The sequence below is a fragment of the Micromys minutus genome (genome assembly GCF_963924665.1).
Source record: "Micromys minutus genome assembly, chromosome: 29".
Lineage (NCBI taxonomy): Eukaryota > Metazoa > Chordata > Mammalia > Rodentia > Muridae > Micromys > Micromys minutus.
In genome coordinates this window covers 23,806,210-23,832,817 of record NC_137964.1, presented here as the reverse complement: position 1 = coordinate 23,832,817, position 26,608 = coordinate 23,806,210, and the positions used below count along the sequence as shown (strand labels likewise).

The 26,608-nt window shown below is 45.8% G+C and overlaps 1 protein-coding gene across 1 annotated transcript; it reads right to left on the bottom strand.

The window, feature by feature from the left end:
* Positions 1 to 1,071: 1,071 nt before the first annotated feature.
* CCDC92 (coiled-coil domain containing 92) lies at positions 1,072 to 26,559 on the bottom strand. The gene is made up of 4 exons (XM_080940569.1): positions 26,447 to 26,559; positions 5,273 to 5,419; positions 4,613 to 4,654; positions 1,072 to 2,119 (listed from the first exon to the last, which is right to left on the bottom strand). Exons 2-4 carry the CDS (start codon positions 5,400 to 5,402, stop codon positions 1,347 to 1,349), a joined length of 945 nt encoding a protein of 314 aa, XP_080796695.1. The 5' UTR covers positions 5,403 to 5,419; positions 26,447 to 26,559; the 3' UTR covers positions 1,072 to 1,346.
* Between the last annotated feature and the right edge of the window lie 49 nt (positions 26,560 to 26,608).

The window sequence follows — 26,608 nt, the reverse complement described above, 5'->3', positions numbered from 1 at the left end:
GTGGAAGCCTTAGATGGAGCAGGCCACAGAGAGGCTGGTGCTTCCAAAGAACGGGAGACTGTTATTTCAGGGGGCTTCCCTAGGGGTCTGGTGAGGTGGTGGTTAAAATCAGCCAATAAATGAATCTATTTTTTCCATTAAATGAACCTAGTTTTGCAGTGTTTTGCTTTAACAGACCAGGTTTCATTATCCTGGAGTGCCCATTGCTACCTCCCCAGCACTGGGGTCACAAACCTGAACCACCACATCTAGTTTTTATTTTAAGATTTTATTTCCGTGTATGTGTGAGAGCCTGCCTGAATATACGTGCACCACATGTAAATCAGGTGGTCCCTGGAGTTACAGCTAATTGTGAGCCACCACATGGGTGCTGGAATTGGCTGTAGCTTCTCAGAGCACACGCCAGAGCAAGTTTTAAGGCAAGTGCATTCTCCCTTCCTGCTAAGCCACTGGTGTGGGGTTCCTCCTCCATTGCTCCAGCGCATGCTTCCCGGCCAACCCCCACTTTCTGGCAGAAGACTCAAGCATTCTGTACCTGACCTCTTTTCAGCCAGGACCTGTGTGTGGCTTCGGGACAAGTGGTCACACTGGATGTCCCTTACACTGAGACTGGACTGGGCTGGCCAGCTGGACACAGGGAGGCAGCAACGGAGCCTAGGCAGGATAGTATGCAGCTTCTGCCAGAAATGCAGGAATATCAACAATCTTAGCAACAGCTCTGGGCAGCAAGTACTCCCACCCCACTTTGGTCCTCCTTGCCCTCCTCCACAGTCCCTCGGTGCTCAAAAAGGAAGACACAGAGGAAAAAGAGGGCGGGTTTAGAAAATAACATTTGTTGGATCCTGAACATCTGGATGAAACTAACAAAATTATGAACACACATTTGGGTTAGGGTGACATCAGGGTTGAGGTCATCTTGCTAAGATCACGAGACACAGCTGCTTGGTAAAGGGACTGTGCAAGGTAGGAGTCTCCAGGAGGAAACAGAAGCTGCTGCTCTGCTTTCATAGGCAGCCCTGGATCTGGGGAGGGATAGCTCCTAATTTTACTTTGACTTCAGGCGATTCTGATTCTGTGTGGCATAGTGATTCAGCCATGGCCGTATCTAGAAGTATGCCAAGATCTCATGGCGTGGGGCTGGAAGCAAGCTATTGGCATGCAGGCGTTGGCCACAGTGCCAGTAAATATCTTCAGCGGGGACACCATTGTAGCATTGTGTCACTATGGAGCCAAGAGCCAGGCTTCGACAGGAGGAAACATTTGGCATGGGTAGGCGAGGAATATGTGGGTGAGGTTCCCTGTGGCGCTCACAGTGTGTGGATAGCTGCGGTGGCAGGCCACAGGCTTCACACAGTTCGGTCTGTCCCTGAGTGCTTCCGCACCACCTTCCCTGCGTTCACCTGGTCCATGGCTCTCGTCTCTCCCTCAGGCTGGGCCTGTGATGGAGTGGCATGGTGAATTCGGTGAGCCACCCCAATATGGGTCTTGTGTGGCTTGTCTCGGGCTGGGCTATGCTGCCCAGTGGCGCCACGATCTGAGGCGATGGGAGGGATGACAAGAGGCCGCTCCTTGAGCTGAACCTCAGCAGACTCTCGGGCCAGCAGGAATGGGGTGGGGTCAGGCATGGCATCCACAGGCTCCCGAAGGAGGAGTTTGCGGCTCTCGGCTCCAAACCTGTAGACTTCTTCAAATTCAGGGTGCAGTGGTGCTGACAGGCTCTTCTTCATGCGGCGGCGGGGTGTCTCAGGCAGCTTGTCCTTGGGGGGTGTGGGCTTGTAGCTGGCCAGTGCAGGACTGCCGGCTGGGCTGGCATCGGAGGTGCCACTGGAGCTCAGCAACTTCTTCTTGGCTGCATGTAGCTGTGAGGTGAGGTAGGCCACAGTGCTGGCACGCTGCTCCAACTCGCCTGACAGCATGCTCAGCTTGTGGCTCTTCACCTTCAGCTCCTCCAGGTACTTCTTCTCTCTCTCACGAACCGTGTTCTCCAGCACAGCGATGGCAGCATTCTTCTGCTCCAGTTCTTGAAGCAGCTTGCGGTTTTCCTCCTCTTTGGCCTTCAGCTGGGCTTCCAGCTCTTCACAGCGCCTCTTCAGCTCCGTCGTTCTTGAAGAGCTGTCTCCTGCAGGAACAAGTCAGGTGGCAGGTCAGAGTCTAGTAGAGGAAGGAGATGCTCATGGCCTGTGTGGAGAGCCCTGACGAGAAGCCCTATGGCAGGCGGGGTGCAGGATGGCCTGCAGGCCCTGCTCCCACTAAAGGCGGATCAGGGGGTCTCTGAGGCCCCTCCCAGCTCTTGGTTCCCTGGCTTACTGCGTAAAAGAACGTCTCCAGAATCTGAAGGTGCTGAAGTTAAAACAGCTTGAGCGTCAGCTGGAGTCAGCGTCTCTGGAATGCCAGCTCTACAAGTGAAGGGCATCAGACATGTCCCTCAGGCCTAGACCCTGCTCTTCTGCCACCTCTATTGTCCCAGTTGCCTCAAACTAGAACTTTCCCTCTATGCTCCCTTGCTGGCAATCTACCTTCCTCTCTGACCTGTCTAGATCCACATCCCGCTGGGCACTACCACCTCCCAGGCCTGCTTCCCTCTTCCTCCCTTGGCCAACAATGACTCCTCATGGCCTGCCGGTCTGACAGTCCATCTGTCCCACACCTTCTGCACCCACAAGAACCCTGAACCTCCTTGTTCCTTCTGAGTTGATTCAACTCCATATCTGTGCATTCAAAATCTGTAGACAGCCCTGCAGTGCCTGAGGATGCTGGGAGCATACTATACCTCTCAAGTCTTGTGGCTCCCACACCTGGTCTGCTTTGGCATTCCCCACCTACCTAAGCCAGCAGCCTCAGGTAGACTCTGAGCTACTACTGGACACCCGAGGATGTGCAAGTGGATGGTGCAAGCTCACTGCAGGTGTGTGTGTGTGTGTGTGTGTGTGTGTGTGTGTGTGTGAAAAGTCTTGTGCTTTTAACAAAAGCAAAACATCAAAAAAAAAAAAAAGTCCTACAACACTAGACTCTGAAGTACAGTACTACCTACAAGCATGGCAGGTCTATAATCTCAGGCTTTTGACTGCATCTCGACCAGACACAAACACTGTGTCCCCAGGGGATACTAAGAGGGATGGTGGCCCTGGGACAGTAGAAGCAAACTCCTTGGTGTTGGTGAAGGACATAATCCTCAAGAGTCACAGGCACAGAGTCATCACAGACATTATCAGAGAACATGAAATCCAGGGCTCCTTAGTAAGGTGCTCTTTTGGCCTCCCATTCCTAAAAGGCTTGGCCAAACATTGTCCTTCCCTGAAAATGACCTAGCTAACCTGCTGTCTGTTCTCGGGTACAGTCTTGGCCCAGATCTGGCAGGTACTACTGGGAGCCTCCGGTACCCCTGGTCCTCTATACATATCTTCTCTAGAAACTTCTGATTCTCCTTGTCTAGTCCATGGTCCTCTGCTCCCCATGAGAGGTGTACATCAACTGCTCTCTATTACGGAACAGAACTCAGCCTGTGTGTGTTACTGAGTACTCAGGTGTGTAGACCCCAGGCCTCCTGACTGCAGGCATCAAAGTCTTCACGGGAGATAATCAGGATTCTTTGTAACCTGTCTTCTGAACTTGTGTTTGATGTGCACTGAACTGAGTGATAGCTTTACCCCAGAGAAGTGAGCATGCCCATAAAACCCACCCAGAGGCCTTTCAAACAGCTCCTTCTGCGGACATAGTGCCTTGTACACTTTGACAACAGCTATATGCTACTGAATGGGTCCTAGGACATAGGCATGAGATGGTGCAGACTAGTCATGACAAAAGTGTGAGGCTCTGGCTCCTATAGTATAGGCAGCTCCTCCCCAAGGCTCTGTCATAATGTGTGGTGGGGGTGGGGAAGGGATGGCATAGACCTGAGTTCTTAGCATCTTATAGTGTCTTTATAGAGATTTTTGTGGGCAGGCTCCTGCTCCAAGGGCCCTCTGCACCCACCCAGAAAAAACCATAACAGGTGTCCCCAGGAAACGGGCCAGAGTAACTAATGCTCAGTGATACCGAGGCTTAGTGGAGTGACCTGAGGCTTTGACAAAGACTGAACTCTCACAGTCTCCCCCAGATACATGTTCTATATCCTCAGACCTAACCCTGTGCTAACGAACAGGCCATTCTCATAGGCTCAGAGCTCCTGGAAGACCCTTATTTTATGGGAAGTATATCTAGATTGCAGTCCAGAAAGGCTCTGGGTCATGAACAAGGGATACTGCCCTCCCTATTCTGGAGCATATGGCTTTGGGCCAGGGCTTTGCTAAACTCTGGAAACTGGGGATGTAGGACCTTCTGCCTACTTCTCACTTGAGTCACACTGAAGTTTATTTGTGGATTGTGGAAGGATATACATTAACAGTAGAAAAGTTAGAAAATTCTGGAAAAATATAATAGACATTCTAGGCATATATATAATGGGAAGTCAAAAAGCCACTCATCACTCCAGCCTACAGGTTACTTCAGGCTCTAAATTCCCTTGTCTTTGCTCAAGGCAACCACTGTCATTGCAGAGGGGACCCTAAGCACATGATCAGTGGGAACAGATTACAAAGAAAAGATGCAACCACATCTGGGGAGGAGTTCTTACCTGTCAATTCGAAACTTTTGAGTGTCAGCTCATATGTTAGATCTACAAAGAAAACATGATACATTGATTATTAAGGTACCTCCCACCAGTTCTGAAAACAAGCACCAAGTCCCAGTGAGTGAGTTTTACCCTGTAGAAGCAGGAATGGCAGCTGCAGGGACCAATGTAAGGAACACCAGGGGTGGGCTGGAGAGATGGTTCAGCAGTTAAGAGCACTGACTACTCTTCCAGAGGTCCCGAGTTCAAATCCCAGCAACCACATGGTGGCTCACAACCATCTGTAATAAAATCTGATGCTCTCTTCTGGTATGGCTGAAGACAGCTACAGTGTACTTATATATAACACTAGGGGTCAAGGTACATATCAAGGCTGGAAGAGGACCCATGCCTTATCTTCCCTGAATTCACTCCAGCAGTACATGAACTGCAGATGGCACTGTGGCTGAGTACCACAAGTACCTGCTGTTCTAGGGCAAGGCTGGCAGCTGTGTGGCCAGTGCTTCCACAATACTATATGAAGAACTGTCACTTGGAGGTGTGTGGGCCACAAAAGATTAATCATGTAGACATATCAGTTTGGGGAGTGGGCCTAGTGTAGCAGCTGACCCGACTCCACAGACTGACAGTGGCTTTGGTTTGGCAGCCATCAGCCACACCCACCTGTGCAGTGCTGCTGCAGCCTCCGGATCTCAGCGTGTAGCCCCTTGAGTGTGCTGGCATGTTCCCGCTGAAGGAAGAGCAGGTTCTTCTGCGCACTGTGCAGCTGGTTCTCCAGGTTTGTGGCTGCCATGCTGACATCCAGGTGACCTGCAGGGAACATAAAACTCTGGTCACTGTTTCTAGCATAAGGCTCGGGGTATATACATCATGGAAATATGTGGGGAGCAGGTGAGGTCCTGGGGCTCCAAAAACCCCTTCTGACTGCTGTGGAGCAGACCCTTAACTCATTTCTCACAGAGCACCTGCCATATGTCAGGTCTACGTGAGAACCAGCTGAGGGCAGGAATGACACCTAATATAGGACACCAGGCTACTTCTCCTTCCTGGAAAGGAAGCAGGTCCAGCAGGTGAATGGAAGAATAAGTAGGTGTAGAGCAGGGTTTCTTCAAATTCAGGACCCTCAATTCTAGGTGCTACCTTTCCATGTGTCCTGACTTATGTGACTGGCCCTACCCTCAACTATGATAATGAGTAATATGAAGTCAGGCCATCTTTCTAGAATAATTCAAGACACCCGACACAGCACTGAGAAACACTTAGGCCAGAATGCAGACTAGTCTGTACAGCTCTCAGTGCCTTTCCCAATGGCCATGCTGGAGAGCCCTCCCTGCAGAAGCCCCGTTGCTCAAGGGCCGCCAGCATGCCTATGCCATCTGCTCAGTATGTGGTTGTAGTGGTAGCAGCACAGCCTCTGCTGTCACTTCAGAAGTTGTGTTCACCACTAAGAACTGTTCCATTGGGACTTCAGATCTTGCCTTAACTCAGACCATCAGCTGAGGTAGTTGGGGCTCCATCCAGCTCTGCCAGCAGGAGAACTGAAAACCCCACAGAGGGAAATAGAAAAACAACTGTCAGGGCTAAGTAGATATCCTAGCAGAACTAAGGTGACAAAACCCAGGACATCGGAGAAAGGTCAAGAGAAAGACTGGCAAGGGTTCCATTGTTCTGCCCAGCCTGAGTCTGCTCCTGCCACTCTCCCTGGCCTCTTTGGAGCCTCAGTGCACTACCCAGAGTGCAGCTTCCCTCAGAGCCTATCCATGTCTTCTAATGGCAGAACAGTCTTCTGCACCCTGCTCTATGCCTTCCCAGGATACCTGAGGACTCAACCTAAGCTCTGCTGCTTTCCAATCCCTAGCCTCAAATTAGTCTGTGTACTTCACATCCCTAGCCACTGTCCTAGAGAACTGTCAGGATGGGTTTATGAGCATGTGTCTCTTGCCTTCATCCTTGCACAACCTGCCCCTGCCTCAACCTGAGCCCAGCCCAGTGCCTGCACCTAAGAGACCATGGTGAACACCAAAGGTGACCTACAAACACCAAGGCCCATGCTGGCAGGGCCTTCCTCCTCAGGTCTACAGTTCACATGTCATGCATGCCCAAAGAAACTATGTACTAAAATGTTAAGACATCCTGTGCAGCTCCAAGAGAATAACGTATCTACACAGGGAGCCAGATACTTGCTTTTATAATCTATATTGGGCCTCTCTGTGGCCACCCTGTCCCAATCCCTGGGTGGTGGATAAGTTTTATCTAAGATTCATTTAAGTTCAGTTTAAGAAACTGTTCCTATTTGGACTGCCTTGGACTCAGTGTTTGAACCAAACCCTGGACTCAGGAAATCACTGCGGCCTTGCTGCAGTCTTACCCTAGAGCAAAGCCAGGTGTACAAGGAGTGCAGTGCACTATCTGGAGAGGTTTACAGGATCCTGATCATACAAATTTACTCTGACAACAGAAGCCCCATGGTAGTCATGACTGTCTAGGTCCCTTATGTCCCTCCTCTGGGATGCCCTAAAAGGTACCAAAGAGGAGATCCACCTGTACAGGTAGGTCTATGGAGCAAAGCATGTGCACGTGGGGCTGAACTGTGTCTAGATGGCTAAGTGACTTTCCTACCAGCTGGGCAGTGCTACCGGATCCCTGGGGAAAGTGCTGCATAGCGTAAGACAATGATGTTACTTTTCTTCTGAGCTACTGATACTCATTAGAGATAATGTGCAGGACATAGATGGAACTGGTCCCCAAGCAATTTGAGGAGTTGGACATAAAGGAAAGGGGACACTGCTGGGTCTGGAAGTGGTTGGTGTAATAGATTGAGTCATCTTGGGCTGTTTTGTAGATGACTAATGGGTCCCACCTCCTATGAGCACCTTGTCAATACTACCCTTCTGTGAGGTAAAGGTACCACCCAGATCACAGCTCTCAACTTTGCCCCAGGGTGATCCAAATGTTTCTGTGCCTTGCAGAGTCATCAGTAATTTATTTCATAGTTCTTTGCTCAAGGACAGGCACCAGTTGCAGGGCACTGTCATTACCAGGGCCTGGCCCAATCCCAGTGAATGCACACAGACCTGTGGTCTTTCTCCCCGGATAGCTGAGGCAGTGAGAATGGGTGTCCCTTAACAAGGTTACCTTGACTGAGTGGAAGGTTGAGGCATGCAGACACTTGCTGCGGTTAGTGCACCACAGAACACCATTAATTCACCCTGTCCCCTCTGCATTCAGCAAATCCATCAGGGAAAGTCATTGTGCTTCTTCAGAGGGTCAAAGAGACCCAGCTGAGGTAGTTCACAGGGAACTTCACCACCATTCCTGGGGATAATGACAGTCCTGGTGACCTCAATAGCTAAGGACTCTTGCCAGCAAGAAGACTGACTGTCTTATCCTGACTCCCAGGTGCTGGTTGCCTCCTAGCTCCAGGGCATTAAAGATCTTCCTTACAAAGCACTTTGGCACCAACACTCTGAACTGGCAGTCCCTCTTTGCAGGACAAAGGGACGTTGTCATCCAAAAATGTACCTGAACTTAGCAGTTCCCCTCAGCCTTATGGTTTACAAAGCTAACCTTCAAGGCTGGGCAAATGTAGATTTACACAGGAAGACAAATGTTGTATATACATCCAACCTCTGAAACAAAATGAAAGCAAGTGCACACAGATAAAACAAACCTGATGCAGCTAAGCTCCAGAGGAGAGTGGATGACAGTTCTTTGAGGTGGGGTCAGAAACAATGCCTGGTCAGGAGCAGATATGCCCTACACCCACTGGGTTTTCAGTATACTCCCTAGACAATCATGAACCAGCCTTGCTTTTAAGGTAAAAGGGAAAGGTCCAGCCTTCTAGCTCCCACCAACACCATTGTAAAGCAAGGTTGTTTCAGAAACACCTTCAGGAATCTCACCCTCAGTATATCTGTCCTCATACCCTGGATACCAGCAGGATGGGCTAAGGGCCAGATTCATACTCACCCTCTTTGTTCCACAGCCAGGATGACAGCCCCTGGGGACTGACTCAGCACAAGGTGCTCCGGCTCACAAGTAGTGCTCTGCTCAGCCATAAGCTGCCAGACACCATTTGGTTATGTTTATGGGGGGAGACCTACAGCCAGGTCCAGATATTCTTCTTTCCAAAATGCATCCTTCCACAGCACCCTTCTGTGTACATGCTCATCTGGCCTACATTTCATTCATGCCAAGCATCTGATACTCTGGGCAGGCTTCCCCTCCCCAGCCTTGTCCCCCCCTTGGATCCCCAGTGTGCTTTTTCCCGATTATCACAATATCCTTTGCCTTTCTTCTATCTGCCACTCCCTTTAATACTGGGGCCTTTGCACACCCTCTTTCCCCTCTGTCTGGACTACTCTGGGCAACCCCCACTTTCTGCCCTCTTTCTTCCTTCTCCAAAGAACTCATGCATTTTTAACGTATGTATTTCAGATAATTTTATCCTGCTCTGCCATGGGGCTGAGTAGAAAGGCTGCTCCTAAGTTACTTCACATTAATCAAAAAGCACTGTAGCAGCATTGATCTGAACATGACCTCATCCCATAAACTCTCAACAGCCTGGGAGATATTTTAAAGCAGCTACATTTTTAGCAGACAAAGAGAAATGAGTGTCTTGGGGTGGGAGTGTTTCTCAGTCTGGTTCATACAGCCATGGAGGTAACAATTTCAGAATGTGAGAACGGTGCCTGGTGGTGACTGAGAACTGGTTAGAGCCAAGCTATTCTTGACTCTACTCATCAATTAATTATAGCTCATTCACAGTGGGTTCTCTCTCCATGAAGGACGGATATACTGTCTTCCTCTACTTTTTGATAGGACCTGTCTTTATGGGCCCTACACAGCAGCTCAGTGTTAGGACTTCAGAACCACTGGAGTACTGTTCTGGTGTCCCATCAGAAAAAGGAATAGCCAGGAATGAAGATACAACAGGCATTTCTAGTTCGATGTGTGGGCTCAGAGGACACCAGAGGAGAAAGTCTCCAACTAGTTGGCCAGCAAACTATCTCCACATGTAGAAATTCAGGCCCAGAAAAGAAAAGATCTGCAGAATACAATGAGACTAAAAAGAACAGGGTGGAGAAATTTGAGAGGGTAGGGCTGAATCTGAGGTGGAAGTGAAGTCATTTAGCTAGAACCTGATCTTTGCCACAGCCTCCTTAGTATTAAGTGCACTGGCTTTGATGCCTGGCATACAATAAATGGCTGATAAAAGTCAGTGACCTACTGCTACATAAATACTGGTTTACAGCTCTACAATGTTACTTCTGATTTCCTAAACACTATGAGAATGAGCTAGCAAATTCTAGCTGCTTCCAAAGAAGACAACATAAAAGTACAGAGGCAGAAAGTACTTCTTAGCAGCCTTCATACTTCTATCCAGGGAAGCCAATAAAGATGGACAGTTGGGCAGGCAGACCCAGAAGCCCAGGGACAGTACAACTTTCACTTCTTCCTCTGAACCAATCCATAGTACTCTACCAATGGCTAAAAATAGCCTGAGGCTAAGTAGCCAGTGCTCTCCCCTAGGTCTGCTTTATTATATCCTGAAAGGAGGCTGTTGAGATGGCTCAGCAGTTAAAAAGTGCCTACTGCTAAATTTGACAACCTGAGTTCCATCCCTAGAACTGGAATGGTGAAAAGAAAGAACTGACTCCAGTTCGTTGCCCTCTGACCTTCACATGCATGCCTTAGCACGTATGCACATGTGGCACAATGACACATGAGTCCTCCCACCCCAATTTTTAAAGTGCAACTTTATCATGTATGAAGATAACACAGTTCTGAATTCACAGTAAACAAGATGAATGAACTGCTGTAAGCTATAGGAACCTCCTGTTCCTGCCCACACGGGCACTTAGGAAATTTAATGAGCGAGTCATCTGAAAACCCCAAAGAGCTAGGGATGCAAGAAAAAGAGCATCAGCTGCAGGAAAGCAAGCATTTGACAAAACTTCAGAAACATCTTGTTAAAGAGGAATAAGTTATAGCACTGAATATTGAAAGCAAAGATGCAACTAATTTTTTAGAGACAGAGGTAAGCCTAAAGAATTAGGGTGATTTGGCCTGGAGAAAAGGCTCAGGGGCAAATACCACTTGTTGTTCTTGAAGAGGACCAGGGTTCAGTTCCTGAGATCCACATAGTGGCTCACGATTGCATGTAAATCTACCTCCATGGAATTCAATATCCTTTTCTGACTTTCTCTGGCACCAGGCAGCCACACAGTTCACAAACATACATGCAGGCAAAACATTCATACACTTGAAATTAACCTCACCAAAAGAATTGGAATTTTTAAATTTTCATTCCTTAATTTTTTCACAGATGAATGTTTTACCTGTGAATGTTGTGTACCACATGTATGCCTGGCACCCTCAGAAGTCAGAAGGCAGCTTTGAATCACTTGGAACTAGATTTATGAATGTTGGTGAGTCATCATGAAGTGCTGGGAATCAAACCTAAGTAATCTGCAAAAGCAACAAGGGCTCAATCTAAACCACTAAGCTTTCTCTCCATCTTCCAGCTCAGTTTTGTTTTTTTTTAAAACAGGAGTCTGAGTTTGAGCTGCAGTCCTGTGTAACCCAAAAAGCTATCATGCTGCCTATGTGGCATGGTGACAGAACTAAAGGAAACTTTCAGCTACGAGATCAAGCAGAATGGCTAGGTTAGTGTGTTAGAGCAATAAACCAGCTGATGCTGGAGTCAACCAAGACAGAAGACTTTATGTAGGGATGGGTGTCTTACAAGTGCTCACTCTCTACTTACAAGGTAGACATTTTCTTAGATATGTTTTTTTCCTTTCTTTCTTCTTTTTTATTGGATATTTTCTTTATTTATTTTTATAATATATACTTATATTTATACATATATTTAAAAATATATACTATATTTTTCTTTATTTACTTTCAAATGTTATCTCCTTTCCTGGTTTTCCATCCAGAAACCCCCATTCCATCCCTCCTCCCCCTGCCTCTATGAGGGTGCTCCCCCATCCACCCACTCCCTCCCTCCCGTCTCCCTGCCCTGGCAATTCCCCTACACTGGGGCATTGAGCCTTTACAGGACCAAGGGCCTCTCTTCCCGTTGATGCCCAATAGGTAAGGCTGTCCTCTGCTACATATGTGGCTGGAACCATGGGGTCACTCCATGTGTACTCTTTGGTTGGTGGTTTAGTCCCTGGGAACTGTGAGGGATATGGTTGGTTGATACTGTTGTTCCTGTGGGGTTGCAAACCCCTTCGGCTCCTTCAGTCCTTTCTCTAACTCCTCCATTGGGGACCCTACTCTCAGCCTAATGCTTAGATATGTTTCTAAAAGCCAACAGAAAAAACCAGCCAAACTCTTACTTTTAGTGACTACAGCACAGCTGCAGTGTGGAAAGAGGGTAAGTTAACATCATATGCCTGTGATGGGTTAAACTGAAAAGCTCATAGTCAAAGCTGTATCAGCAATTTACACTGTAAATGTGTAAGTCAAAAGACAAATGTTTTTCATGACTACACAACCAAGGATGTACATAGGAGTATTAAAGCATTACTTTCTAGATATTGGTGGATTATGGGTGATTTTCCATTTCTTAAAAATTTCAGGATGGAGAGTGACTCAGCAGTTAAGAGCATTGGTTGCTCTTCCAGAGTATTGGGGTTTCAATTCACAGCTAACATGGTGGTTCACAAATGTCTGTAATTCTCATTATAGGGGATGTGATATCCTCAGCTGTCCTACATGGGCCCTGCCCACTTGTGATAAACAGACAGCCATGCAATTAAAACACTCATACACATAAAATCAAAGTAAATATGTTTTACTCCATTTCAGTACTCTCCAAACATCACTTTATAGTCTAGGAAATGACAAAGAGGTCTCTCCTGAGAAAGTCAATCACTGAACATCACTGAGGAGAAGAGACTATGTTCCCTAATATCATGTCAGAGGATCCTGGATGGCTAGAATTGCTATTACTTCAACCAAGCAGACAAGAGTTCATTGGAGGCAAGTTTTACAAAAGCAACAATTTAGTGACCCCAAGACAGGCAGAGGATGACAAGAGCCCCTGGAGGCCTCCTCTACCCACATGGTCTACCTTCCTGTACCTTGATGACATTATCCATCATAAAACACAAACCCATCAATAATTCTCCAGCCACTGACATCCATTTCCTTCCAAAAGAGTGCACAGCCTGATGTGAGGGCTGTAAAGATGTGATCAGAAGCTGGCAATTAGGGCATAGAAACTTGATACACCGCCTGTCTGGGAAGCCTGTGGTCACAGGAGGCATGCATTATGGACTTATTCCCATGTTCCTCTTACTCTGGTTAGCTCACACTTTCAGAGCTACTATTTAAAATCACTCTGGGCACCCATATTTGGATAAGGGGTGGTCCCTGTAGTGATAATTTTTGTTTCTCTGTTTTTCTCTCTCTCTTTCCTTTCTCTCCTATCTAGTGGTAGGGAGTAAAACTGGGGAGATAAAAGGTGGAAAAGAGAAGAATCTACAAAGTAGCAAAAGCTGACTATAAGTGGTGCCTTAAAAATTAAATACAAACATGGGAAATCTGATTTCAAAGGTCATAGAAGAAATGACAGGGAATGAAGGAGTGGATATATTTTTAAGAGGCTAGCAAAATAATTTACTGAGGCTGCTACTCCTCGGATATCCCGCTTTGCTCCCAGACGTGATTTTCTTTTTCCTTTTTTTCCTTTTTCTTATATTCTGTTTCAAAAAAGGTTGGGGGGAAAAAGGGCCCAAAAAACAAAAATTGGCTGAAATCAGAAAACAAAAGAGATCTTTCTGCTCTCTTTTCTGAAAGGGCTGCAGAACTGGTGGGACAACTACACAGGTTGTGGGTGGAGATGGACCCTCTTGGAAAGTGAGGAAGGAGCACAGGAAAGAGAGAACACATGACTCAGTTGCAGTGACTGAGCAAGAGTTTCCTGCAGAAGGAAAGAGGGAAAGAAACTGCTAGATGGTAGTCGGGTCATAGAAAGCTGAAAAAGTAGGACAATCTGAGAAACAGCATCTTTTTAGAGAAAGGTTTAATCTCAAACCAACCCCCAGAGTGGGAGGAGGAGGCCTGTTGCGAGATCAACACCAGCTTTCCCAGAAGCTGTAGAGCATATGCCCACAGTGGTTAACATGGTGGATGGAAGAAGCCTTGACTATTGAACAGCGAAATAGAGCAAGGGGAATGAATATAGTAAAATCAGTTACTTGGTGAAGGGTAGTATTCTGATAAACAAGAACAGATTCAATTTGGTGACACTACTATAGAATGTTACTTAATGGCTTTAAGAGCTTGGGACAACAGTTGAAGAGCCCAAGGGGAAAAGTCCACCTCATTTACAAAGACTATGCACAGCTCTGGAGAAGCCTTCACTGTTTTTTGTTTGATGTTTGTTTAGTTTTTAAAAAGATTAGTCTCAGCAATGAAGAAAGCCTCATCAGACTCTGATGCAAGATAGAAACCTTGGCATTTGAAAATTTGATTATCAAATGTAAAAAAGTTATCAACCATTTAAGGCACCAGCATAAGCTATAGACAAATGGATAAGGGTTACAACTGACACTGGTTCTAATGTATATCACGCTATAGGTCAAGCTATAGCTAGAGGTCTCTGATATCAAAATGCCTAGTGCTTCGATTGTGGGAAATATAGTCATTTGCAAAGAGACTGTGACCAAACCAAAAGCCTCAGAATCTCAAAATGACTGATGCCTTAACTTTGAGAAATACAGTACTTAGTTCTGGAAAAACTTTCAAAGGGCAATGATTTTCCTAGATCTGAAACAGAAAGAGCACCTAGGCTTCCTGAGATGTGTATTTAATAAGGCAAAGGCTGTCATTGGGTTCAGGAATACAGATCAAAAATGAGATAGTCAAGGTAATTTCTTAGTGTGGGCCCTTGGGAGCCTGGCTCAGGGTCCTTGCAGCAACAATATGAGCTGTTTCAGTCAAGGAGTAACATGCAGACTGAAAAACCTTCACTTGGCGTTGGAGATTTAATGCATGCTACTGCAGGAAAAGACTTGAGCAGGAGAGGTCTCCTGAAAACCTTAGACACTGAACTGAAAAGCATGTACTTCACTGAAAATGCCTGTGTGATTTACTACTACACACAGTAAAATTGATGGCTTAAAACACAAGGGGGAATAGCAGTGACAAGTTTGGAATTTTGATTTCTTTAAAAATACTATAAGAAAGTGTTTTTATTTTAATCCCAGGTGTGGAGATATGGAGCTGCTTTGAAGCAGCAGACACAACAGCTGTGGTCTGCCTCATACTCTACAGAGGCATGGCTGTGCCACCTGCAGACAGTTTCTGCCAACTGTGTGATGTTTGGAATTCTGGGAACTTTTCAGAGGGTATAGGGGGTATATGAATGCTAGGGCCCAGAAGGGTTACTGTTCAGGGGGGTTGGATGCAATTTGATAGTAGTCATGCTTAAAGAACAAATAATAAAAAATTCAGTGGTCTCAGACTGATGGTCTCTCTCTGTCTCTCTCTCTCCCCTCTCTCCTATCCTCCTTTCTCCCTTACCTAGTAATAGGAGGTAAAACTAGAGGGATAAAGGGTGGGGAAAAAAAGAACCCACAAAGTAGCAAAAGACCAGCCACAGGTAACTCTGTGTACAAGGTCTTCTCAAGAAAACAAGTCTGGTAGATGATACATCTCTAAATGGGCTGTGTAGGCCAGAAGAGGTCAGTGTCCAAGCTCTCTATCACAGGGTGTCCACTGGAGTGACTGGGCCTTGTGGAACCTGAGGCAGAGTTTACCCTGGAAGGTAGGAGCCCCAGACCCTGTAGAAGTCAACCCAGCACTCCTGCTTACACAGTGGCTGACGGGACAGCAGTGACCAAGGTCATGTAGGACCTGCCTTTTCTCTCTCCATGTAGCACTTAGGGTAACTACTCTCTGGGGTCACCCATCAGAGTGACCACTACTGGCAGAGAACTCACTCATAGCTTTGCAGAAATATTACCTGTGAGCTTCTAAAGCTGGCCAGGTATCAAGATCAACTAAGACAAGTTAAGAATTTCTGTAGATATAGTGCAGACAGTTCCATCAATGAACATCTATGTTCACTGGGTTCTATGAATATCAGTCTGGGGATCCCTTGAGCTTCAGAAGTTACCTTAATAGCTAGAAGCTTAATATCATTGAATTTATTTAAAACTTATTCTGACAGTGTTTTATTCTGCAGCCTAGAATAGCCTTGAACTTGCCACATAGCCCAGGCTGATCTCAAACCTACCATCTTCCCACCTCAGCTTTCTAAGTCCTAAAGCTGAGATCAAAGGTGTGTGTCATAACACCCCACTTAAATATATCTCCACATTTACAAGGCCTATTGCACTAGTTGGCTAATCAGTCCTTTTGATTATGTACTTAGCAGTCAAGCTAGTATACTCCTGAAGTACCTGATATATAACTTCATTCCATGTTTCCAATCACTTGGTGAGGGAAGATCAGAAAACAATCAGTGATTCTAACCTCCTGAGATGGAAGTACTAAACACAGGAGCCAGGGGAAGGGAGCCCAGGGAGGCACCCTTCAGTGCACCTGTCTCTCCTTCAGGCACAGAAGATCCCTGGAGGGTATGGGTGGAGTCTCAATTATCACAGCATTCCTGGCACTTTGTATAATACCAGGTGGCACCAGGCCCTAACTGGCTGCTGAGTGCATAGGGCCTAGAAGAACAAAGCTTCCCCTCTGGAAAGGCCAGGGTTGAGTTGAGCAGATCTGGGGAGAAGGAAGCAATTCTGGGGAGGGAAACATGAAGCTTTACTACAGACTACTTGACTTTGGAGAGGTGTGGAAAGAAGGTAGGATATAAACAGACTATGCCAGATTTACACTATGAGAACTACAGGTTACACATCAAGAACTGCTCACAAAGGCTGGAGAGACAGCAGGTATGAGCACTGGCTGCTCTTGCAGAGGACCTGGGGTTCCAATTCCCTTCATTCATATGGCAACTAACACTATCTGACACCCTCTTCTGGCTTCTATGGGCACCAGGCACACATATGGTTCACAGACATATATGTAGGCAAAACACTCATTCACAAAGCATAATTTAAAAAAAATGTACACCTAAGTTTAGGTGCCCAGGTAGAAAACAAGCAGGAAGGTTACACGATAGAGGTGCAGTTCAGAATTTAGAATGGCCATAATAAAGCAGGACACAGGAGAGAAGATGTGTAGTAGCCCCAGGTCCATTAGCTCTGGGGGAAAGCACTCATGAGGGCTTACAGGGTCAGGTGCTACGCTGCATGCTCGAACATCTGACCTAATCTATACCTCAGCAAGAAAAAAACTGCAGTTAGCAGGTGGCAGGGGTAGGATTCATTCTGAACCACTCTGACTCTGAAGTTCACATTCCTGACATAATATACTGTTGTACTCCCACAAAGGAAATGCCACCAGCACTCACTGCCATGACAAAACACTACTAGTCAGTGTTCATCCTTTCAAAGTTTCCTTCCCCCTTTTGCTACTGCATAGCCAAAGTTGTAAGTGGCTTATGTACAGACAGATTTTTTATTTGGTGTTAGCAGTTCAACAGCTCGGATTTAGGGGATATAGCTACTCACATGGAAAAAAAAATCTCAGGACAAGAAGTGTTTGCCCTACAAATGCAGCCCCTGTACTGGGTTAGGAACCTAGAGCCTGCTTGTGAGCTGGTGCAGAACGCTGTGAAAATGTGTTGCTGTTACTTTCCACTGAGTGTTTTAAACAATCAGGATTTAGATTCAACAGAAGTCTTTACAATGTATCCCAGAAATCCTAAAATTTTTTTTTCCTGGCTATCTTACATGACAATGTAAGTGCAAGGTGATAGTGTAAAGTGACCTCTCTCTGACAGTAGGATGTGGCTGACTGGCTAGCTGGAGGAAGAAGCTCAGTCTTGCTCTTTATAAATATGAGGCCATGGTGCCAACTTTTTCCTCATTCAGATCCTTTGCCTGTTTAAATGCACAACTGTGCTATGACTGAGATGGATCTATAGAACGAGGGCAGTGGGGAAGAGGAAGGGACAGCCATGTGAGACACTGTGGGGAGGCAGAGAACTCTGCACATGATACCTGCCAAGGGCTGGCCTGCTTATGTAAGCTCATCTTTGCTCAGTCTCCACTGGCATAAGCTATAAGATAGTCTGCACAGCCATTGTTTCTTTGCGGATGAACAGCAGCTGAAGTACTCAGAATTAAAGAACATGCAGAATGTGTACTCAATGGCTTGATCAGGAGCTGCAGAGGAACTGTGGCTCTTAGGCACCACGACTGGTACCATTTGGGTCACTATATCTGGTGTGTGTGGGGGTGCTCCTTACAGTTAGGAAGCCCCATAGCAAAGAACTCACCAGCCCCCAATATGAACTGCAGGAGCTCAGGTGGAGCAGCTCTGCCCTGAAGAAAGGGTCTCTTCTCTCATTATTTGAGGTTTATTCTACTCTCCTTGGGTTTCCCCAGCAAGTGAGGGTATATAGAGCTCACAGGAAGGACAATGTCTGGCCAGGCATGGTCTTTTTCCCATTGTAGAGAGCTACTGACCTTAGAGAAAAAGGGCAGCCATCTTGCAAAAGCCCTCAGAATGATCCTGTATAAACTTGTCTTGAATCTTCCACTCCTAGTAAGAAGTCCACAGAGGACTTTCCATGCTGGGCCAACTCAGGCACCTCCCTGATCGTCTGGGCTCACTGATAAACTTCATATTTATATATGAGTACTTGTGACTAAGTGTTCCTTCTTAGTTCTTGGCAAAAGATTTTGGTTTCTTGTCTAAACATTAAAAGAACTTAAACTTAAGCCCTGCAAACAAGGCATCTCCAGTATCGTAGTTATAAAAGATACATGTCTAAAGAAATTCTGTGGATATTCTAAAGTCTTTACAGAGCTGACACAGGTCAACTCCAGGGGATACTGTATAATGAATTATTCAATATAGGAAACTCCGTGTTCAAGGAAACTGATATGTTAAAAAGATTGTAATCTTTGGAGGGTGTAACAGGAACATCAAAAGTTGGAGGCCCTCCTGGGCTATCAAATGTTATAGGCTGGTCTGGACAACTTAAGACAATTTCCAATAATAAATATTAAAAGAGCTGAGAATGTAGCTCAGTGGTAGAGCACTTACCCAGCAGACCTGAGACTCTGTATTCAAGACCAAGCACAACAAAACAAAAACCACCAAACAATAGCCCCGCCCAGCTTCTTGTATTAAGCAGAAGAATGAAGACATTCCAATGTAACATAGAAGATGACACCAAAGACACATTTCTTGAGGCTCTGAGAGTTCAGCATTCTCTTTGTGGGTGGCAATATAAAGTTTTGTAGCTAAACTTTTAGCATTTACTCATTATCATGAGCGCCTGAATGTCACAGTACAGTATGGATGTCAGAGGACATCCTGTGAGAGTTGGTTCTCTCCTTCCACCATTTACATCTTGGGGATATAACTCAGGTTGCCTGCCAGGCTTGGCAGCCTGCACCTTTACCAACTCAGCCATCTTGCCGGCCAAATCCTCTCTTTAGTCTTAATGCCAGGAACTAGGGTAACCATTTGGAATATACATAGGACCAAACATTAATATGACCCTTGTATAACTCAGAGTGTAGATGGAGAGGAGGCTGATAATTCATTGGAAATATGAATTCATAGGAGCACATAATTCATAGGAAAGAATGTTCTCACAAAGGCTAAATGATACATACCTATCCTTTTAGAGTAAAGACATAGCCTCTTCATAAGCCTTTAAAGAAATCTTAGATATCATACAGTATGGCAACTATAAAGTTATTCTACTGGCTGAGAAATATATTCAGGTGTCATGTTTCTCTGCCAATGTTAAATCAGTAATTACATGAATTTTTTTGTACTTTTCTTTCTAAAGTTCTTAATTCCTTATGTGCTATACTGGAATGATTAGGAAACAATATGTAGTTACCTAACGACTTAAAAAGAAATTAAAACCTAAAAAGGAAAACCTGTCACCAAGTGTCTTTGTGGGTAACAGCTGGACAGTTCTGAACACCTGCTTTCTAAGCCCATTGAGGATGGTTAAATCAATATATTATGGGCACCAGATATGCTCAGTACACTTAAAAACTTGTATAATACATTGCCACTTAGTCAGATAGACACCTTAATACAGAATGACTATATGTAAGGATCACAACACAGTAAAAAACAAAACAAAACAAAACAAAACCCTGTATAATGGAGGAAAAAAGGCTTAAACATCTCCCAGCAAAGTAAGCTGGATGCTTCCATCCCCAACACAGAAGGGTCTCCACTCTTTGAGATAGCTATCCACTCTTCAGAAGACCAAACACTCTCACACTGACAGTAGCACACTGGGATGACAATGGTGGGGCCTCCTTGATGGGCCCTGAGGGTCTCACTACCTTGAATCCAGCCTTTTTGTGAACCTTTCTGCTTGGCAAGAAAAGTCAAGTTATTCCTCTTAAGCTGACCAGCTCTCTCCATGCTGTACTTGTCCCAGGCAGGTAACCTCTGGTATTCCCCAAAAGGCCCTTGGAAGTGACAAAAAGATGTTCTCTGTTTCCACTGCCTGGATGCAAACAGAGGGATGCAGGGAGAGTTGGATGGAGGTGGGTGTTCTAAGCCTCCAGCTTACCAACAGTGCTGTATGAGTCACTGTTCATATGGCTCATACTGTGGCAAGCCATTAGGAAATGACAGTAGCTTATGAGGGGTGGGATTATAAACATTTTCAGATCAGGTCAAACAGGAGTGCTTGTCACATGGATGCTCTAGTCATTCCACTCATCCAGATGTTACCTGCAAAGGCTGACATGTGACTGATTGCCAAAACCCTGTAAAATATTTTATTCCTGGACCTAGCACACTGTATGTTGATTCAGAAGCACACATATGACTGGATTACAACTTTGTGTTTCTCCATGCCTTTACTGTCTCCCAAAACTGGACTGGGTGAGAATAGTTTAAAGTTGAACTGTGTGCAGTACCCTGACAGTATGTTGCAGAGACAGGACTCAAGTCTCTCGATGCCCTATTTTTGGACTGCACACAACAACGATTAAAAATATAGAACTTCTGCCTGAACAGGTGTGCAGTTGTGAGACCTCCAGCCACTCCTTCAGCTACATAGCATTATATGTTCAATAAACTTGTGTTCTGTCACCAGAAGCCATAACTAGTGACAAGATAACAGATCCATATTGAGAGTTGCTAAAGTATTTTACTTTGATAGAGAGGATAAAGAAAGCTGCTGTTAATTTTATGTCCTTTAGCCATGCTATGGACATCAATGAACTTTACTACTGTCTGAGAAGCCCATATGACTATCAATGAACTTTACTACTATCTGAAAAGCCCCTATCAAAGCCCATGCTAAAATCATCAATGAATTTTACTACTGTCTGAGAAGTCCATATGACAGTCAGACAACAGCCCAAGTCCTCAGCTCACAGCACTGCAGGTGTAATATATGGAGCCCCAGAAGCTGTTAGGCAAAGTTCACCATGATGCTCTAGAGCCAGTTAGTGGCATTGAGAGCTGCTCTGGCTCTCTTTTTTTCTGGCTTATTGTCCAACTCCTTTAAAAAAAATCTCTTTGGTCTCCCATCAGCGAGGCCTAGCTTTGGTGGTCTTTTTACTGGACTACAATACCATAGGCTTTATACTGAGATAAACTACCAAAATATGGCCTCAACCACTTGAAACTGTTTTACATTTATGTATTGGGGGTATGTGTACAGAGTATGGTGGTTATATGGAGGTCACAGGGTGATTTAGGGGAGCTGGTCCTATTGTATAGGATTTAGGAATCAAAATTAAATTAGGTTGGCAGTAAGTGCCTGAACTCAGTTTCTGTAGAGCACTGCCCAGGTACTGCTAAGCTATCTAGCCAGTCCCTAACCACTTATTCATGGGAAGTATGCTTACTTAAGACTTGTTGCCAGTGGGGCCAACAGGGTCTACTCCCTGGCCAAAGGATCACCTCTCCTTGCCCAGGGCAACAGGCAGACCCCAAGCAAGTTTCTTCATGGCTGAAAGATGCTTGCTCTCAGCTTTTGGGGGTTTCTGATCTGGTCATAGATTTCCAACCAAAAACTAAAGATGACATACTACAAAAGAGACCAACACACCTTGGAAAGGACAGGCAATATTCATGATCTCAGCTCCAATCTTGTCTAGAAGGACATAAAATCAACAGCAGCTTTCTTTATCCTCCCTATCAAAGTAACAGGCTTTAGTACCTCTCAATATGGATCTGTTATCTTGTCTCTAGTCAGAGAAGAGAAATACCCTGTGCCTTCTGCTCAGGGTGATATATGTGATGGCTGGAGAGGGTCCAAAAAAAGCTTCTTTTGATATAAGAGTGCATCATGAGCTTAGCTTCTTACTTCATCACTAGAAAAATTGGGTTAGAACCTATTAGGGCTCCCAGAGTAATCATGCACAACAGAGACAAAACTTTCTCTTGTGAAGCCAGTGTCTTATGCATCCCCCACATGGTATCAAAGATGGATGGTACTTTTCTTTGTAATTCTTTGCTTCTGGGTGAAACATGCAACCTTCACAATAATCCTGGGAACTGCAATGTGTAGTAGCAAATGTACCTTAAACAATGTCAATATGAAAATTGATTTCCAGGCTCACAAACTCTAACTCATCAAATGAGAAGACAACAGCCCACTACAATGGCTAGGAAATAATGCCACAACAGCAGGTCTAGGGTCTAGGGCAGAGCTAAACTTACTCTCCTCTAGGGTAGCCAAACAGGAAACACAGATACAATTAATCCACAGAAAATAGGTATTTTGTCTTAAAATGTACTTATCAACAGCTTCTGTCCCTCCTAAACACCAAGCCTCTTGGGTTTGCTCTCTTGTTTGGTGCTAACCCAAGGATTTCACTGCTCAGTTTTGAGAATTTAGATAGAAAAAAGCACTCAGCATCAAGAAGAAAGTATACTCCCCTCTTCCTTTCCAGCCACAGGACAGAATGCATGCACTTTTCATTCTGAGAAGTGGTGAGTGGAAAACAATCATGAAATGTTGCTCTTTGATTTCACTTTCTTTCTTTCTTTCTTTTCATTAACAAAGAAGTCTCCCCCCCCCCCACCCCTTTCTAGTTCTAAAGACAGGTCTTGGATTGTAGTACCAGGTGACTTTGAACTCAGGATTTTCCTGCTTCAGCCTGCTGAATGCTAGGCTTGCAGGTATGCACCACCATGTCTGCTTAACAAAGACATCTTTTAAGATAACTGAGTGATGAACTTGGGGGGGGGGATGGGGAGCAGAGTGTGTATTTAACTGTCTGCCTTACTTCATTATTTGTTGTCTCAGAAATATTACTTAAAATTTTATTTGTGGAATCCTTCCTTCCTTCATTTATTTTTATGGGGTCTCTCTACAGAGCCCTGGCTACCCTGAACTTACTATATATTCATTCATTCATTCATTCATTCATTCATTCATTCATTCATTCATATGGGGTCTCTCTTTAGAGCCCTGGCTGGCGTGAACTATGTAGACTACCCTCCCAAGTGCTGGAATTAAACACCCATGCTATCATGCTCTAACATTTGCTGCTCTTGCAGAGGACAATACAACATGGTGGCTTACAACCATCCAGAACTTCAGTTCTAGAGGATCCAAAGTTTAAATCCATTGACCTCATGACCGTTGTGCTACACATCAGTCCTTTGAGCTTCCAGGAACCTGCTCTGTTCATTAGCCATAGCCCAGAGTACTAACCCCAATTAATGTACATACTAGGGAGTCTGGTCATTATTCCAATAGGACACAGCCCTTCCCATTGTTAATCAGTTCATCAAGATTGGCATAGCACAAACACGTACTTTAAATCACAAAGCCCCTGTGCTGTCTAGTTTCATGTCAAGCTAGAGTTATCAGAGAAGAGAGTCTCAACCTAGAAACTGCCTCCATAAAATCTGGGGTTCTGGCAGGCCTATAGGGCATTTTCTTAATTAGTGATTGGTGTGGGAGGGCCCACGTAGGTGGGGCCCCCTGTGGGCTGTTACTCCTAGGTTCTGTAAGTAAGCAGACTGAGTAAGCCTGGTAAAGCAGGCTAGAGTGCAGCACTCCTCTAGGGCTTCTGTACGACTGGAGGCTCCTGCCTCTAAGTTCCTGCCCTGCTTGAATTCCTGCCCTGGCTGGTTTTGATGAGAACTGTTGTATGGAACTGTGAGTGAAATAAGCCCTTTCCTCCCCACTTTGGCTTGGTTGTGGTGTGTCACCACAGCAATGGAAAGCTGAACTAAGACTGCCTTTCGTCCTCTCTTCATCTCACAGTGGCTCTTCTTTGTAGTTTTGCTTTACTTCCTGGAAATATACTTAGCAACTATCCAGGAAACACCGAATTAAACTACTTTAGGTAGGTATGACTTGACTGTTTTGCTATGAATCTTGAGTCATATTTGAGTAATAAAATAAACAAAGCAAAATGCGGAACAAGCACAAAAGTCAAGACTTTACCATCTGTGATGTCCTCAGCGCAGGAAAGCACACCTTTACAACTTGCTGACTCTCACAACTGGTACTACCTCATTTTTAACAAGAATGACTTCCTACTTCCTTCCTAGAAAAGGCAATTATCCTGACTAGGTGGTTATTACAGAAGAGGAAAGCCAGAGGAAGAAGTAGCTAATACATTTCAAACATCACGCTGACCATGGAGTGCTTTACTGTCTCTAAGCCCCTAAAACCATGCAAAATGGGGTTCAAGTTAGCTCTGACACCAAGCAGATAAGCCAGTTATTATTTTTCCAGGCTTCAAGTAGATGTCTGGGGATGTCAACATGCCTACAACTATAGAAGCTGGCAGAAGAACACATAACAGCAAACTCCCACAGAGCTAGGAGGGAAACAGAGTCCTGTGCCCACAGGAACCCCAGGAGACCCTCCATTAGATCCCCCCCCAGCCCCCTCCAGCCCTTTGTCTCCTCCATTCCTACTGCACTGGGAGGGAGCCAAAGGGATGAGCAGCTCCTTCTCACTGCTGAACTGAACTTCCCATCATAATTCTGTTTTCCATCACCACCAGGGACGCTGTCTTCCTCTAAGTACTCAGTGTCCTCTTCCTTGCTCGGAATTACTCTAAAGCAATAAAATCCCTCCTGCATGGCAGACCTTCAAATGTCTGAAGACCATTAGGACACAGGTCTGTCTTTCCCTGCCAAATGCTTCTGCGGGATGAAACATCAGAGCCTGCCTAGCTGGGCTGGAACTTGCTCTTGCGGCAGCCTCCGTATGTTCAGCACTGCAGGGTGTCTCACCACTGCCCTCAGAGTATAGGAAGTTCAGGAGATAGTTAATCTTAGTTAATAAATGTGTCACACAGTATGCATTAGGATCTATTTATGTCTGACCTTGTTTTAGATAGAAAAAAAGCTCTGCATATCTTCTTGCCAGAAACATGAGAGAATGCTTTACAAGTATTTCTTAAAAGCATCGACATCATAATTAACGTCAGTCCTGCTGCATACACATCCTGGCAATTAGATAATGAGGTTAAAATCAATTTTCCAACATAGGACAGATGAGAATTAGGAACCCAGAATGAGTGAGCTGTTCTAAACAAAGGATTCACGCATTTCTTTGAAAAGACTCAACGTTTAAAAAAAAAAAAAAAGTATAATTTCCAAAACACCAATTTGGGATGTTTAAAGCGTGTTAACAGGGAAATTCTGGTCCATGAAAGTCATTGTTCTATACTTTAAAAATACAGCTAAATCAGGGCTGGAACTAGAGCTCAGTAGAGCCCTACATTCATCCTTCTACACCTCAGATCCAAACAGAAAAATCTAAACAAAACTGATTCATTATGCTACAGAGAAGCAATCCAAACGATTTTAAGGCTTTTCGGCAGTGTTATACACATAAACACATACAAAATAAGGAAGCACAAGTCTTAAAGCCCTTCTTACAAACATATTAGATTATTCAGCCATTTTGGTGAACAGTTAGTCAAAAGGAAAACACGAAAAACCGGAGGTTTAAGTCACTTGGAATGCTAGCACCTCAAAATCCTTACAATTCACTGTCTATAGAATGTCAGGGAATTCTTGGCTGTGCAAAAAATAAATAAATAAATAAATAAATAATATCGACGCTATTTAAATGAATTTCACACTTAGTTTGTAGTCTGCGATCCCGGTTTTAACTAACTTTCCTTCCTTCCACACAGGGTCTCACCAGGTAGCCTTGGGCTTGTCTGGAATTCATTGTTGTAGTACAAACTATCCTCCAACTTCGAGATCCACTTGCTTCTGTCTCCCGACAGCTCAAATTAAAGGCGTGCGCCATCACACTCCTAAAGGCACCTGTATTTTGTTATGAAACGGATCGGTGCCACCTGTCACAGAGCAGGGTGACATTTTCCTCCCCGGGCACCTCACTGTCATCAGTGGACTAGACCGTGCGCTCAAGATACTTGAGGCTTGACATGAGCTCGCAGGGCCGGGTCGAGCCCGAGGGAACCGCTGCCCCGCTACCTGCGAGCGTGGCCAGCGTGCGCGTCCGCCCGTCCGGGGAGCTCAGGGCAGAATACTTACGCGGAGCCACCGGGTCGCCAGGGCTGCAGGTCCGGGAGGCGGCAGGTGTGACGCGGGCGGGCAGCTGAGGCCCGCAGCATCCTGCCGGCGTGGGGCCGGACCCCGGGGCACAGCCCCGCACCTGCAATGCGGCTCGTACCCGGCCCCGGCCGGCGGTTGCAGCCGTTGCGCCTCGCCTCCCCCGCCGCGCCCGGTGCGCAGCCTGGCTCCGAGCCCCGCGAGCGAACCCCAAGGATTCTTTATCAGCGCAGGTGCGCGCCTCACCTGCCACGGTCCCTCAGGCGGCTGCGGCGCTCGGCCCGCTCCTCGCGGTGGCCCGCGGCCCATGGGCAGGGACGGTCGGAGCCGGGTGCGCGGCGGCCCTGCCGCGGGGCACGGAGACTCAAGAGCCGCCGCCCGGCCGGAGCATCCCGCCCGCTCCCTCAG

Excerpts from the sequence above, each read along its gene's own strand:
- CCDC92 (XM_080940569.1), bottom strand. The coding sequence starts at position 5,402 with ATGGCAGCCACAAACCTGGAGAACCAGCTGCACAGTGCGCAGAAGAAC. Across the intron at positions 4,655-5,272 it reads GCTGCAGCAGCACTGCACAG|ATCTAACATATGAGCTGACA; the intron begins GTGGGTGTGGCT and ends TTTTCTTTGTAG. Across the intron at positions 2,120-4,612 it reads CAAAAGTTTCGAATTGACAG|GAGACAGCTCTTCAAGAACG; the intron begins GTAAGAACTCCT and ends TTGTTCCTGCAG.